Genomic DNA, 15131 nt, shown 5'->3' with positions numbered 1-15131 from the left:
GGGTGTTAAGAATTAGCACCCTGAGTACAGGGCTGGTTGGTATCGATGAAATAAGTTCACTGTTGACCATCTGGGCTCAGAGTTAAAAATCAGGTAATTTCTTTACGAGGTGATAAGAGGTAGAAAGCTTAGTTTGTACAGCTTTTAAAGTCACACAGTGTGTTCTAGCTTTCTTTCTGTTGCTGTGTTGAAAACACTGACTGAAAGCACTTTGGGAATGGGAAAGGTTATTTCATCTTATACTTTACTGTCCATCACAAAGAGAACCCACAGCAGGAACTCAAGACAGGAGCTTGAAGCAGTAAGCATGAAGGAACACCACTTACTGCTTTATTTTTCCTGCTGTGCTGTCATCTTTCTTATACAACCCAGGACTACTTACCCTGCCAGGCACCCAGAGTGGGCTGAGCCCTCGGCCATCCATCATCAGACAATGTCTCAGACATGCCCAGAGGCCAGGCTGGCAGAGGCAATTCTTCAATTGACATTTCCTTCTCCCAGATGTATAAAGCGGACAACACAATGATAGCAGAACAAGTGAGCACTCAGTTACTTTCTGAGCCAGCAGCCACCATACAGGGCAACCCAAGGCCTCTGCTAGCACAGAAACACTTTATTTGTCCTTCTTGGTCACACAGAAGGGTTTTCAGGCTTTGTTTTTGCTGTTGTTCTGCTGTTATCATTATTATTTTTTTCCTCACAAGCTTCTAAGTGTTAGACGAATGTTTGTTTTTACTTTAGATTTTTATTTATTTGTTTTATGTTGTATGCAGTGAGGCAAGGCTTCAGAAATGTTTCTTTCCATTTTAGAGAAATGTGGATATTAAGTAAACTAATCACTTCCTCATGCAGAGGCTAAAAATAAAAAGTAACGTAATCAGAAGGAGATTGCATCTACACTGTTCTTATAAGGGTGAGTGGAGCATGTTCAGCACACGCTGTTCATGATTCTCACATGTTTCTAATGGCTGCAGAGAAGGTCCTGCCTCTGTAGCAGCTCAAACAGGCCAAGGACTAGTATCATCCAGAATTTAGAAGGATTCTATGGTCTCGGAAAGATCCTCAAGGCATGCCACTCAAATTTCCCCGAGGCCTCCTGGAATGTGCTTTGGGGGATGTGGTCCACCCAAAGCCTGCTGGTCTGCCCACCGAGCCCAGGCAGCCTGGCCAGCTGCTCCTGCTCACTCAGCCATCAGTGACAGTGGGCCAGCAGCCTGGAGGAAGGCTTACTATTGTCCCTGTACATTTGTCCTTCTAGGAATGCAGTAAACATTCGATCTGTTCTTGGCAAGGTTTCTAGGAAGCCGCTCATCTTAGACCCCAGCCTTCTCAAACTTACTCTCAACATTAGGCCGTTCTTTGATTGTATGTTTGGTTCACAGACTCTTTCCCTCTCCTGGTTACAACTTTTTAACCAAAAATAAATATATAAATGAATGAATAAAATCTCCAAGTGCGTTCTCTAAGTGGCCCCAGGAGACCCCAGTGGAGCCCTTCTCAATTTCCTGCTTGTCAAGGCCATTTTTAATCTGTCAGAGCCTCCCAAGTGTGTTTAGCCAGTTCCCTTTCTAGAGTTCCTGCCTAGGAGGTCACGTTTATCTTTCAGGGTTTTGAGCTCGGCTTCCAGACAGCTAAGGATATAACCTACTCGCAAGCACCGTTGCCCACCTTGTCAGTGAACAGCACCCAGCCATGGGATCGCTTTCTCAGTGTTCAATCCTATCAGACAGGAGCCATTATTCTAAGAATTTACTTCACTCCCAGTACTTGGATATAAAGATTTCATTTTCATTTGCGACATGACAGGGAGACTATTAAACCAATAATCCAGTGCAAGGGGATAAATAAATCAAAAGAGGTACAGATATTGGATGCCAAGGCTGCAAGGTGCTGTCTGGGAAAGTCACACACACTGGACTCTATGGAGATAAGTAAAAAGTCAACCAGACCATAAATAAAGAGGAATGGCCAGGCAAAAGGAACAGCAGCCACAAAATCCTAAAAGTATGAAGCAATGATCCATGGGGGTCACAGTTTCTTCCTACCAACTTCTCCTTTTTGAAAGCTGAAATGAGGGGCTGGAGAGATGCCCCCAAGGCTTAAGAGCACTTGCTGCTCTTGCAGAGGACCCAGGTTCAGTTCCCAGAGCCCAGTGCACGCATGCACATACATACATACACACACACACACTGACACATATACACAGACATATAAAAATTAATAAATCTTTAAAAGAGTAACTGCAATTGTCATTATTTTTTAAAGTTTTTACCTGTTTTCTTTTTAAAGCAACACGTGGTTATTTCAAATGTTTAAATTATGCATGATCTAGCAAGTTAAGAGTCTTATAATCCAAAACCTTCAGAACCATGCTGTAAACTTTCTCTGGATATGGACCTAGATCCTGTGTTTCCTCATATAAACACCAACCCAGAATCACAGAATCACACCATTTGTTTTTGTGTTCAAATCATTTTCCAACCAGCACATTGTGTCATACTACAGGTTAGCCTTTTAGACACTTAGTGTCTATCGTAAGAGCGAGTGGTGGTGTAACATGCTGATTAAAACACAGAAGCACCAGAGTTAGAAAAATGTAAGTTTTGCTTCCTGTGTGACCTTGAGTAAGCCATTTAGCTATCGCCGACCTTAGTTCTCCTATGTGTGTTGTAAGGATCAAAGTAATACATGTTCACCTTGGATAACTGTTAGAATTATTTTAAAGGTTAATATTCTATTCTACATATATGTTTATGTGTAAAAGTGTGTATGTAGGTATGGCTCATGCATGTATGGGCTATACACAGGTCAGGAGGCATGTACCTGTGAGTGCCGGAGGAAGCCTGAGGAAAAAGTCAGGTGTCTTGTTCTAGCACTTTCCACCATACTCTCTAGGTAGTCTCTCACTCAACCTGGCACTATGCTACCAACAAGCCCTACCAGTTCTTCCCCACCCCCCACCCTCACCTCCCCACCCCTGGCCCCACTGCACTGGGGCCATAGGTGCACACACAGGCACATGCAGCCTGGGACACATGGTGAGCCCTCTAAATGTGAATTAGGTATTTGGCAAGGTCTCTATTGACAATGTTTAGGTCGTCCAAAGTCAATTACGTGTTTTGGCTATGAAGGGAATTTCAGCGTAGTTTTGACTTGCCCTTACCTTCCGCTATATTTGGGCTCCTGTTTTTTCCTAACTCACTGGTAGCCAACACTTGGTTCATGAGTACTTAATAAATGTACAAAATGCTACGGACTCCCCTTGAGGGCAATATGTGTGTGTGTGTGTGTGTGTGTGTGTGTGTGTGTGTGTGTGTGTGTATGTGTGTGTATAGTGTGGCTCCTTTAGAGTAACTTTTATTATGGGATTTTCGTGTTTGTTTGTTTGTTTTCTATCTGCAGACAGGAATGCTGAGCAGAGCCTGGGTAGGAAGGGAAGTGGATCTTAGGTCAGTCTGAGCGCCTGGACTGGGAAGAAGGCAGGAAACAAATCCAGGTCAAAAGCACCCAGCCAGAGACAAGAGTGAGCAAGGAGGTCAAAAGGAAAGAAGGCCTGAAATTCTTCTGGGTGCTAGGGGGGTGGGTGGGAGGGGTGTGTGTGTGTGTGTGTGTGTGTGTGTGTGTGGTGGAGGGGTGTAGAGGTGGGAGGTTGGGGGGCGTTGCGGGTGTGTGGGGTGCTTGGCTGTCTATGTAAGCTCTCTCAGCCTGTGCCTACACGGGAATCTCTGTTAACCATTATTCCAAAGCTGTAAGGTTCTCTGCCCATCTTTCTGACTCAGGGGCTCCGCCTACCAATTCCCATCGTCTCCCTGATTCACTCCTAAGATGGCCCAGGACACACTCAGGTTGAGCTGCCCTGGCCTTCCAGCCAAGGTGAGCAGCCAGTCTCAACTCAGCCGATAGGAAAGATCCCTGTTGTGTCACTGCCGCTCCCATCCCCCACTCGCCACCCCCTTAACCTAACTTAGACGATTCTCTAGTGTAGCCTATGTGGCAGGCTGTGTGTGGTGTAGCACGTGAGGGCGGAGAGGAAAGTCCTCTTCCAAAGCCATTATCCACCTATGCCTAGTCTTTGCTGCTGATCTGAGCTTACCCCACAGAATGCAGGACGAGACAGGAAGATGGAGAACAGCTGTTTCCTCCTGTGTTTTTCTGCTTTATCTCTCAAGTCGCTTTGGAACAAATATTGACCAGGCATTGTGACAGACTGAATGACAAGGTGATTCCGATTCCCAGCCCCCTCTGTGTCTCCATCCTTTTGCAAAGGGACTTTTAGTTGACAGTGCTTGAATTTGGGTGATGTCCTTGGTGGTTTTGCTCAGGTGGGCGTGGCTAATGTGACTGGAGGGTCAGTTTTGAGTCTGGTCTTCAGAAGCACTAACACTCCATGTGCCTCTGACATACCCTAGGACTGAAGGCTTGGCCTACTGATTAATCAGTGACAGCCTCAGCTAACAAGCAGTCCATAGCAACCACCCAGCACTCAAGAAAGCTGCCTCCGCGTGACTGAGCCCAGGGAGAGCCTGGGAACCGGGAGCTAACATTCGAATTTGTCAAGTAAGCCTGTGCCATTTGAAACTACTGGCTTTTCGGTTGTTATACAGGATTTCTGTGACAAGAAATAAAGGATACGGTACTCTCTCTCTCCTTCTTGCAAATTCAGATACCCCTGTGAGAAGCTGAATACACAGCCAAACCCTAATTGTCAATCTGGACTCAGCCAGGGCACCCTGCTGAGCTCCCTAGAGTCTGTGAGAGGGACATTGGAGCACCATAGAGATAATATTCTTTTTTTTTTTTTTGGTTTTTTGAGACAGGGTTTCTCTGTGTAGCCTTGGCTGTCCTGGACTCACTTTGTAGACCAGGCTGGCCTCGAACTCACAGCGACCCACCTGCCTCTGCCTCCAGAGTGCAGGGATTAAAAAGATAATATTCTTTAGTAGATGTCCAAAGGCTTAAGGAAAATCTAGCCAGTTTCTGGCTCAGATGGAAAAGGGACACCCTATCACCTGCAGTCATATACCACAACTGTCAAGATGCCTCCCGGCACCAGTCCCTATAGAAACTTCAAGTACAAGCCAATCTCACCCATCCATGTTCTCTAAGGTCATTTTTTTCCTTCTATTAAAAATACATTTTTCTCACATGATATGTCCTGATTATGGTTTCCCCTCCCTCCACTCCTCCCCATCTCCCTGCCTCTCCGGATCCACTCCTTTTCTGTCTCTCGTTAGAAAACAAACAGGCCTCTAAGATATAGTAATAAAATATAGTACGGCAAAGCAAAAGCTAACACAATGGAATAGAAGAAAACAAATGATCAGGAAGAAAAGAGCCCAAGAAGAGTCACAAGAAACACAGGACCACTCGTTTGCAAACTCAGGAATTCCATGAAAACACTAAACTGGAAGCCATAATATATGCCAAAAGAACCCGTAAGGTATAGAGAAAGACAAAATATAAATAAAATAAAGTCTTAACTGTCTCTAGAACTGCTTTCCTGTGGCTCTTTTTCTTATGCTTGTTTGTTTTATCCAATTCTAGCTTGTTTGTTTTACTTTGTGGGTTTTTTTTTTTTTTTTTTTTTTTTTTTTTTGGGTTTTGTTTTAGATGCCTGTTTGTTTTCTAATGAGGGAGAGAAAGAAAGGGTGTAGATTTGATTGAAGGAGGTGGAGAGACAATGAAAGGAATCCTGGGAGGTGAGACTGTAATCAGAGTATATTGTATGAAAAAAAGTCTATTATCAACTCTTAAAAAATAGTTAAAAAAAAAAAAAAAAAAAAAAAAAAGCATCATGAAAAACGAAGCAGGACCACACAGGAGGTAATCTGCCCCAGAATCTGGGAGTCTGGTTCTAGTCAAGTTTATGTAAATCTCTGAAACTGAAGAAGAATTTAACAGGAATGTGAGTTTCTTAACCCTGGCTCTCCTGGGTAGGCTGAGATGCCCTGTCCAGCTCCAGTGATAGCTGCCCTGTGCTGTAACCTCCAATGATGGGTGGCTTGGCCGCTGGGGAGAATCTTGTTGGTCTGTGACGGGTGGTTCCTGACTAAGGCTGGCGAGTCAGCTCTCCACTCTTGTAAACGCGCCTCTTTCGTTGTTCGCTCACTCTCCTACACTATTGACAGGAGCTTCACAGAGAGCCTGGACCCAAGAGGCAGAAGAATGGAGGTTGTGTCCGCTGAGTGGATACAGACAGATGGGGTTTGAGGGGGCTTCTGGGGACAAAGTGACTCTCAGACAAGGCTACATACTTCCCTGCCCACAGGTCATAACAAAGCCGCCCAGAGCCTTGCAAATGACTGTCACAACAGCTGGGGGGAGGGGGGCAGCTGACTCAGTGGCATCTGCACAGTGCTCCACTCACTCTCATTTTTATTCACGGTTGGGACCCCAGCTCATCCGAAGATGCTGTCCACATTTAGCGGAGGTCTTCCCACCTCACTTAACTCAATCTCGACACTGCCTCACAGACATGCTCCCATGTTAGTCTCTTAGATGACCCTAGACCCTGTCAAGCTGACAGTTCAACCCATCATACAGTCCTGTCTGGATCCAAGTGGGATGCTGTACACGCACTCACCCTTTTCCCATCTACTTGAGAATGAAAGACAGTTATGACTGTCACTTCTCACCTATCTAGCTTGCATAGATCCCAAAGGTCAGAGCAGCATAAAACACAGAAAATACTAGCCATGCCTGGACCAGCAAGCTGAAAAAAAAGAAAAAAGAAAGAAAGAAAGAAAAAAAAAAGTGAGTTCCCACCAGCATTCCGGACATCCAGATCCTGGGAAACTCTACATAGCTTCTGAGCCTTTCCTCAAGGCTACACCTCAAAGCCTCAGTGTTTGCTGAACTGGTTCTCACCATTGCCCACTGGCTCTTTTGACCCAGAGCTGTTCTTTGCTTTTTCAGGAAACAAACTGGATGAAAGTCCAGGGCTGGAACTTCCTCCTTGGTGTGTTTGACAAGGACTGACGTATCCTGCGCCCTTTGAATCCCGGAAGGCCAGAACACACCCAACCTGATTGATTTCAGTGTCCAGAATACTTGGAGCTTTAGTAAAAGAAACAGCAAGCAGTATTTCAACATGAGAGACCCACTGGCGGACTGTTCGGTGAGTAGACCGGTGTAGTCTGTGTATCTGTGTGTGCGTGGCTAGGAGCAATTTATAGATAAGTAGATTTTTAACTGCAGACATTTGAAGCAATCAGAAACCAGGCATGTTTAGATGTTGGCTGTGGAACAAAAGTCTGTGGTGCCGCCCCCCCCCCCCCCCCCCCCGCCTTTGGTCGAGTTTAAAATAGAACCTTCTCGAAAATGTGACAGCCATATCTGTCTTTCATTCTCCAATTGATGAGGAAAGACTTGGGTGAGTAGATAGCATGCCAGTCGGATCCACACAGGGCTGTTTGAGAAGAAATATTAAAGCACACACCCGCGGTGCCAACATCGAGTGTGGAGTAGATATGAAAGCACACAGACTGTCTGCAGAGCATTATGGCTCAGTGATAAAGTCAGCCAGAGAAGGTCTTGCCTCCCCGCCCCTCACCCCACCCTGTGTTTTTTAATGAGCGGTTTGAGAGTTGTGATCCTGAGCCCTACAGGTCACAGAACAGAGCCCGCCTACCCCCTCTCCCCCTCCCCGCCAACTCTGTCTGCCTGGTGCATGGCTCACTCTGTTCACCAGTGCGCTTGCTCCAGTCCTGTGCCCTTCCCAACAAATACAAAACTGATCAAAAGTCCAAAGACACAGCAAGATCATCAGCATTAGTGGCAGAGAGTTGACCTAGGGGACAAGATGTAATGGGAATAAAGAGGAACGTAGATCTGTTTAAAACCAAAGTAATCAAGGATTTTTTTCAGTGTCTTACCCAGTAAGCAATGCTGTAAGATTAAACTTGGTGAGCTCAGAAGGTAGGAATGGCAGTAATTGCTCATATATTTTATTTTAAAAACACACCCGTGGAGAGGCAGATAAGCGATATCTTTAAAGGCGCCATAATCAGCAGAGGATCTATGCTTTCGTTTTGTTTACTCAAAGGGTGAGGAGCATGGGCTTAGGAGAGATGGAACTGTCACTGCTATTGTGCAAATGAGTTCAAGAATCACATGACCCAAGTGAGACAGTGTAGCACCATCCCCATTAAGCATAAAAAGATGTGCTTAATGAAAACACACTGTACTTGTACAAAAATACTTGCAGGACTGAGTGAGACCCCACCCCACCCCCAACTTTGGCTCCCCAGCCTCAAGCTCCTCAGCATTGGGTGGTTATGGGTAACATTTCAGAGACATTTGTTTTTCTCTCTTTGCATTTTCCCCCCTAATACATTTTTAAATCCTCTCATGTCTCAACATGGATATCTGGTGTTGTTTTTCTCTGGTACAGGGGTGGTAAGGTGACAGAGGGATGAGATGAGTTGAGGCAAAAATGTGGCACTGCCAATTATTAAAAGAGAAAGTCAGTGTCAGGCTAGTATAGCAGAGAAGAGAGGGCATAGGAGACAGGACCAACTAAGTTTTTAAATGGGCAAAGAAAAAAAGGAATTGAATGTCTACCATCTTTGTTTTGTTTTTGTTTTTGTAGAAAGCAAAGCTTTTTTTCAGGTGAGAACCAGGGACAAATGTTTTCTTTCGGGCAGCTCCCAAGACAGCCTACCTCTCACGTCCTTGGCACTCCCCTTCCTGGGGTGCTTATCCTATTCTGAGCACTACCCCAAGGACGTTTGTCCTTGTCCAGGACTGGAGGGCATGTCTGTGGGCCCATTGGCAACAAAGGTATCCGGGAGTCAAGAGGAGGCGGAAATCCCTTCAGCCTGAACTTCTAAACTCTCTAAGACCGCGGAGTATTTATTTATTTGCCATTGTTTCATCTTTATCAAGAGTTCAAGTTGACTTCCTGGTACAATCCCAGCTTGTTATTGGAGGAACAATGCTCTACCATTTGGGGACTTGCTAAAAAAAGGGGGTGGGGCATGAATTTCAGATAAATGCTTCAGAGAACACTCAACAGTGTGTAAAGAGAATCCAAAGCTTCCACTATCAGCCAAGCGTCTTGTCCCATAAGGCCCCAGCTTGGCATAGAGCATAATTAAGCAGCTTCATTAAGCTGTAATTTATTACTATCATCATCATCATCATCATCATTATTATTGGATTTTCAGACACCGTTTCCCTGTGTGTAGTCCTGGCTGTCCTGGACTCATTTTGTAGACCAGAGTGGCCTCGAACTCACAGAGATCTGCCTGCTTCTACCTCTCCAAATGCTGAGATTACAGGTGTGCACCACTAAGCCCAGCTTTTAACTTGGCAATGAATTTGTATATCAATCTCAGTGGGTCAAGAGCAATCTGAAAAAAATAAATGAGGCTGGGATCTATATTTATACTGTTTCTAAGGAAATGTAGAGTTTCCTTAAGCTCTGGGTACACAACACTACTAACAGTGTCTAGGACTATGTAAACAGTAAAAAACATGGATACTTTTATATAACAGTGTTATTGTAGATGTTGCAGAATATTGTTTATTCTCAACCTTATTTAGATATTTTGGTGATTCTTAAGATTTGTTATTTAACATATTAATATAAACATTTGGCTTAATATCAAAAGCTTAAAATGTTTCTATAAATATACATATATATTGATGTAGTCCATTTTTTTTATAATCCTGTGATTTTTGTTTTATACATTTTTTTAAAGGTGAAATATGTTTTACCAAACTATGAAAGCAGGCTGCTGCAAGAAACTTAAAATTATCTTTTGGGTCACACTCCTCTTGAGACAATGAGCTTCTCTGCCTGGGCCCGTCAGCTTCCGGGAGTCAGGGCAACACCTACTTTCAAATTATTGTCACTCAAATACGCTAAAGAGAGTTGGGCACTGTTTGGGGCTTTTAAATGATCACTTTAAAAAAATGATTCTAAGATGGAGGTTTTTTTGAAAAGTTTGTTTTCTGAATGTTCTAGCTTTGGAAAGAAAAGGAATTGGCTCCAAGCCTTGATGCCTGTGAGTTTATCACTGACACCTAAAAATATGCCACGAGAAATCTTCCTCAACTTCATGTGCAAGGAAGTGGAGAGCATCAAATTCTTCCCTGAGGAAATGACTAAATCATATATTTTTTTAAAGTACTACATCCTGCCTTCTTATGAAAGAGGATGGTAGGAGCTAAATCAAGAGAAAGCTACAAGCTCTCACCAAATGTTTGCATTTTAGGTACTCATAAAGAAGCCAGGTAGTAGACTGTTAGCATGTGCCTCTGGTTCCCATGCCATCAGCCCCTTTGCTTGTGGAATCAGCTGCCAAAATAATACCAAGCTGTTCTCAGGTTAGCAACTTGGTTTAAGATGCCAGCCTGAGCTTCTAAGATTGCTGGTTCAGCCTGGGTCACCAGCTGTGGCTGGCGCTGATGCCTAAGGCATCATTGCTGTGGTCCATGACTCCTGAGAGCCTTTGCTGCACTGAGAGATGGGGGAGGGCAGACAGAATCTGGAAATAGATACGGTGTCGTGCACAAAGTCTTCAGTGTGTGTCAGTGAGATGTGTAAGATGCACCTACGTTTCTTACGCCTGTTTTATCAGCTGTAAAATAAGATGAGGAGATGATAGATTGTGTTGCTTCCTTAGTACTCTGTTTCTTATCCTTTAAGCAAGCCTATCACAAAGCTTCAAATACTAAACAGATCTCTAATAAATATAGGTAATGCCTTAATATGAGGAGTAGTGCTTAGCAATATCACCTCCCAGGGAATGAAAATTCACATGAAATCAGCAGCACAGGGCTGGCGTGGAAAGAGCACTGAGAAGAGGCTTATTCAGCTAAATTTAAGTCAGCTATCATGCATGGTTTCTTTACCTCTGTGATGGTCATTATTATATGCTTTTTGAAAGCCCATATGCGCATCCAGAGTAAGACTACTTTTTTTTCTAGAACAATTAGGTTCAATCCTTCTAAGCTCTCGCACTCTACAGAGTCAGGAAGAGCAACCGGCCGTGTTCAGCAGCAGTGTTTCATGTGACAGCCTATCTGTCTAGCCATTCCACATGCTGGCTGGCGTTGTTAAAAAGAAAGAAAATCCCAATCGTTTGATTTTACCATTGAGGATTCAGGAACCAGATACTGGGGTAAAAGCTTACTAGCTCAGAGAGGCAGAGAAAACACCCAGCCAACATCTCAGAAGGAAAAAGGAAAAAGCAAAAAGCCCCCAAACCAAAAAGCTATCACCTCTTCCCCACAAAGTCTTAAATACCCTTCAACTCAGAGTCCCTCCTTTCTGTTTAATCCCTGTCAGTTGGCTTCTTGCTCCACCTCTTGACCTAGAGGTGACTTTATTTAGCTCTTGGATTAAAGGTATGTGCTAGGGCTGAACCACACCAAACAATAACAGTTCAGAATCTCATGGTTCACAATAGGATCAAATATCCTGCAACAGATTGCCTCAGTTACTAAGTTTTGCTTCATTGATTGGAGGGCTGCATACTTGTTTGCTTTGTAATAGCAATAATTAAACAATGGAACTTGCTTACGAGTGTATTCAGAAACATTTTCATAGTGCTGAACAGAACAGGCATATGTAGGAAGGACAGTTTTAAATGTGAAAAAGATTTTAAAGTCTCAGGAATGCCCTAAATAACCTGGCTACCAACAGACTATTTATTTATAATGGGAATTAAAAAAAAACATGCTATGTTATCTTAATAATTAATGGTCCCGGGGGAGAAAAAGCATGTTCAAATAAATTCATGTGGCAATACAAAGTCTACAGCATTGAGCTCTTTCCTGGGGTGCGTATGTTGTAGGGCTGAGACACTCAAAAGCTCAATGAGTAGAAGAAGACGTCCCAAATCTACTCCCCGTGTGACTCTATAAGAATGAATTCTTCCTTTTTGCTTTTTGATGATGGAACAGGGTATCAGCTCTGAGTTTAGTTTGGTTGTATTGATTAGCTATATGAAGACATTTGGTTCTAATGGATTGTCTAGTTGATTTAATTACCGACAGTTCCAATCACAAGTTTGTCCATAATCTAATGAGGTCGTGTTTAGCTCTTTGGGCCTTAGCTCTAAGTAAGGGATTGGCTTTCATTCCTTTCTATACTGTGTTCCACAGAAGCCTTTCAAAGGCCCCTCTGATGAGTGGGAGTGGGTGGGAAGGGAACATGGCCTAGGAGCAGAGTAGCCAAAACCAAGGTGAAGGCATTTCACTGCCTCAGAGCAGATTCAGTCTGTTTTCTGATCTCTCTCTCTCTCTCTCTCTCTCTCTCTCTCTCTCTCTCTCTCTCTCTCTCTCTCTCTCTCCTCTCTCCTCTCTCTCTCTCCCTCTCCCTCCCTCTCTCTCTGTCTACACACACACACACACACACACACACACACACACACACACACACATGAGGCTTTAACATTTAGGTAAATCTACTTTAAAATTTTTCTTTGAGTTCAAGTTTGAGTAAATGGCAAATGATAAAAGGTCCAGGATCATTGGTTCTAAACAAGGAATTAGGCTGAGTAATTAGAAATAGTCTTAGTATCTCTTTAATTTATGGATATCATCTTTATCTCAGTCTGGATCAGGGATGTTGGGGAGTTTCCAGCACATTGGACATAAGGTCAAAGATAAAGATTCTACCCCATGTTGTTATAAACAGAATAGCCTTTTTTATCTGATCATTAAACTAAGAACAATATAGTATGTTGCCTGGACACAATGGAAGCCAGGAAATGGTTTACTTGAGGCACTAATCTCACCGACCTTTGACCTGACCAGAGTGGGTGAATAGGCAGAACCATTGGCCATTTCTCTGTCTGGAACCACTTTGCCCACTTAACACTTTGTTCCAATACAAATACTCACTATTAAAATAGGGTGTATTTATCTATTAAGTGATGAAGATTCACCTTCCAAATCCTATAGCTGACAGTTTAAGGGTCAAAGAAGTCACAGGCTGTGCTTTGTTTGAGAAGCCCTTTTCTTTTAAAATATGAGTTGAGGGCTGGAGACGCACTCAGAGATAAAGAACACTGGCTGCTCTTCCAGAGGACCTGGGGTGGATCCCAGTCACCCTCATGGTGACTCACAACTGTCTGTAATTCCAGTTTCAGGGGATCCAACACCCTTTCTGCCTCCATAGTCATTAAGCAAGCGCATGGTGCAAAGACATGCTTGCAGGCAAAAGACCTTAATATCAGCTTAATACCAGGAGATAGTTCTAAATAAATCAAATAAGAAAGCGGCAGTTCCTATACAGACTTTATAAAGTTTTGTTGATGTAAGTTAAGATGTAAACAAATTTCACTTTGTTCTTGGGTGAGAAATCTAAACACCACTTTTAAAAAGTCAGTTTCCTCTAATTAATACATGTTCACACACATACAGTTTTGATTAAGATTCTGGCAGGGAGCTAGAGAGATGGTTCAGTGGTGAAGAGCACTGACTGCTCTTCCAGAGGTCCTGAGTTCAATTCCCAGCAACTACATGGTGGCTCACAACCATCTATAATGTGATCTCATCAGACTGTATACATAATAAATAAATCTTTTTAAAAAATTCTGACAGGGATGTTTTAAAAACATACAAAAAAAAAAAAAAAAAGAAAACACACTCCAAAACCAAGAATAGCAAAAGAAATTATGAAAATGAGGAAAAATAATTGCTCAAAACACAAGTTTAATGTCTCTGTAACTTGGGGTTATGTAGTATGTGCCATTATTTCCTATATGGCTGTGATATTTTTGTGAAACAAAAATGTTCCATAACTTACAAAAAGTTAAGATTGCATCTGAATTAGAAACATGTAAAAGCTACAAATTAGAAACCGTAAATAAAAAAAAAGTCTTTAAATAAAAATCATTGTAGGACCAGATAGATGCTTCAGAAAGCAAAGCTGTTTGCCACACTTTTGCAAACCTGATAGCCTGAGTTCCCAAATGTTGTCTGAACTCAAAAATATACAGTACATACACACACAATAAAAATCATAATCATAATAATACCACCGAAGTTTAAATACCATTGTATTTCTTTCACCCATACAGTAAGTCAGAAAGTAGAGTTGAAGGCTTGTGTTTTAGCCTCCACACCGCTAGGGCCCCTGGCTCTTCATCTCTTTCAGATCTATGACCTCAGTTCATAGCGTCCAGTGTCAAGACTAAATCTTAGTCACGCCTGTTGTTCCTAAGTCCAGGAGGCAAAATAAAAAAGGAGGAAGAGGGGCCTTCACTGAAATGATTCATCGATTTCTGACACACCTACAGTAGTGTTCAGTCATAGCTGCACACACACAAGTGAGGAAGGCTGAGAATGCTGAAAACTACAGATTGCATCCTGGAACTGAGTGGTTTTCTGGGATGCTCTAGTACTACAGAAAAGCAAACCAAACCAAACCAACAACAACAACAAAAACGAAAAAACAAACAAACAAACAAACAAAAACCCTAAAACCAAAGGCTCACGGAAGAACTTAATGAATTAGTGTAGTTAGGTCCCAGGAATAAACAAGGATTCTGGTACAGTCCTTTCCTATGGGGCTTCTCACAGTGTTCCATGCACAAAAACTTTCCCAGCATGCACAAAAGGGGAGGATGAAAACCTTCGTTGTCTTGTGTCCAGCGAATGAAAGGTAGTTTTGCCGAAAATAGACTCCAGAAAGCTAGGTTCTTAGGACTCTCAGCAGAGATGTGACAAAGGCTACACACTGAAACACCACCAGTGGTTTTGCTTGCACTGTGCAAGTTTTTAATTTGTGAGTTGTTGGCTACATTTTTCCCAACCCTTATTTCAGATGCTCTTGGTGATTTTTTGTTTTTTGTTTTTTTCTTTTTTTTTTTTTTTCCAAATTGCAGAATTTGGCTACACTGGGCCACACTTGCTCTGGCGTCTGTGGGCCAAGGCAGTGCAGGCAGCAGGTTCTCTGGGCTGTCTTCACCTTGCTCACCATCCTCAGCCCCATGCACAAACATGCAGATGCCTGGTTACTGTCTGCAGGCACGGGAGCGTGCAATGAGACTTCAGGGCCAGCACATTGCTTTAGACCCACCATTATTTATATGTTCCAGAATTTTCGATACAGCTGCTGGATACTACAGGGTAAATATTTCTTACTCAAAATTCTTAAGACTGGAAATATTCCA

The 15131-nt window shown here is 43.0% G+C and overlaps 1 protein-coding gene across 1 annotated transcript in view; it reads left to right on the top strand.

The window, feature by feature from the left end:
* The first annotated feature begins 6856 nt into the window (after positions 1–6856).
* The window catches only part of Nostrin (nitric oxide synthase trafficking), a 65647-nt gene continuing 57372 nt past the window's right edge, over positions 6857–15131 (top strand). The window contains exon 1 of the mRNA XM_051166263.1: positions 6857–7117. Coding sequence (XP_051022220.1) covers positions 7091–7117 — 27 coding nt within the window. The 5' untranslated portion in view covers positions 6857–7090. The remainder of the gene's footprint in view (positions 7118–15131) is intronic.

Source organism: Acomys russatus, chromosome 24 (assembly GCF_903995435.1).
Source record: "Acomys russatus chromosome 24, mAcoRus1.1, whole genome shotgun sequence".
Taxonomy (NCBI): Eukaryota; Metazoa; Chordata; class Mammalia; order Rodentia; family Muridae; genus Acomys; species Acomys russatus.
Note: the sequence above shows the minus strand (reverse complement) of the source record. Positions and strands in the feature narration are given on the sequence as shown.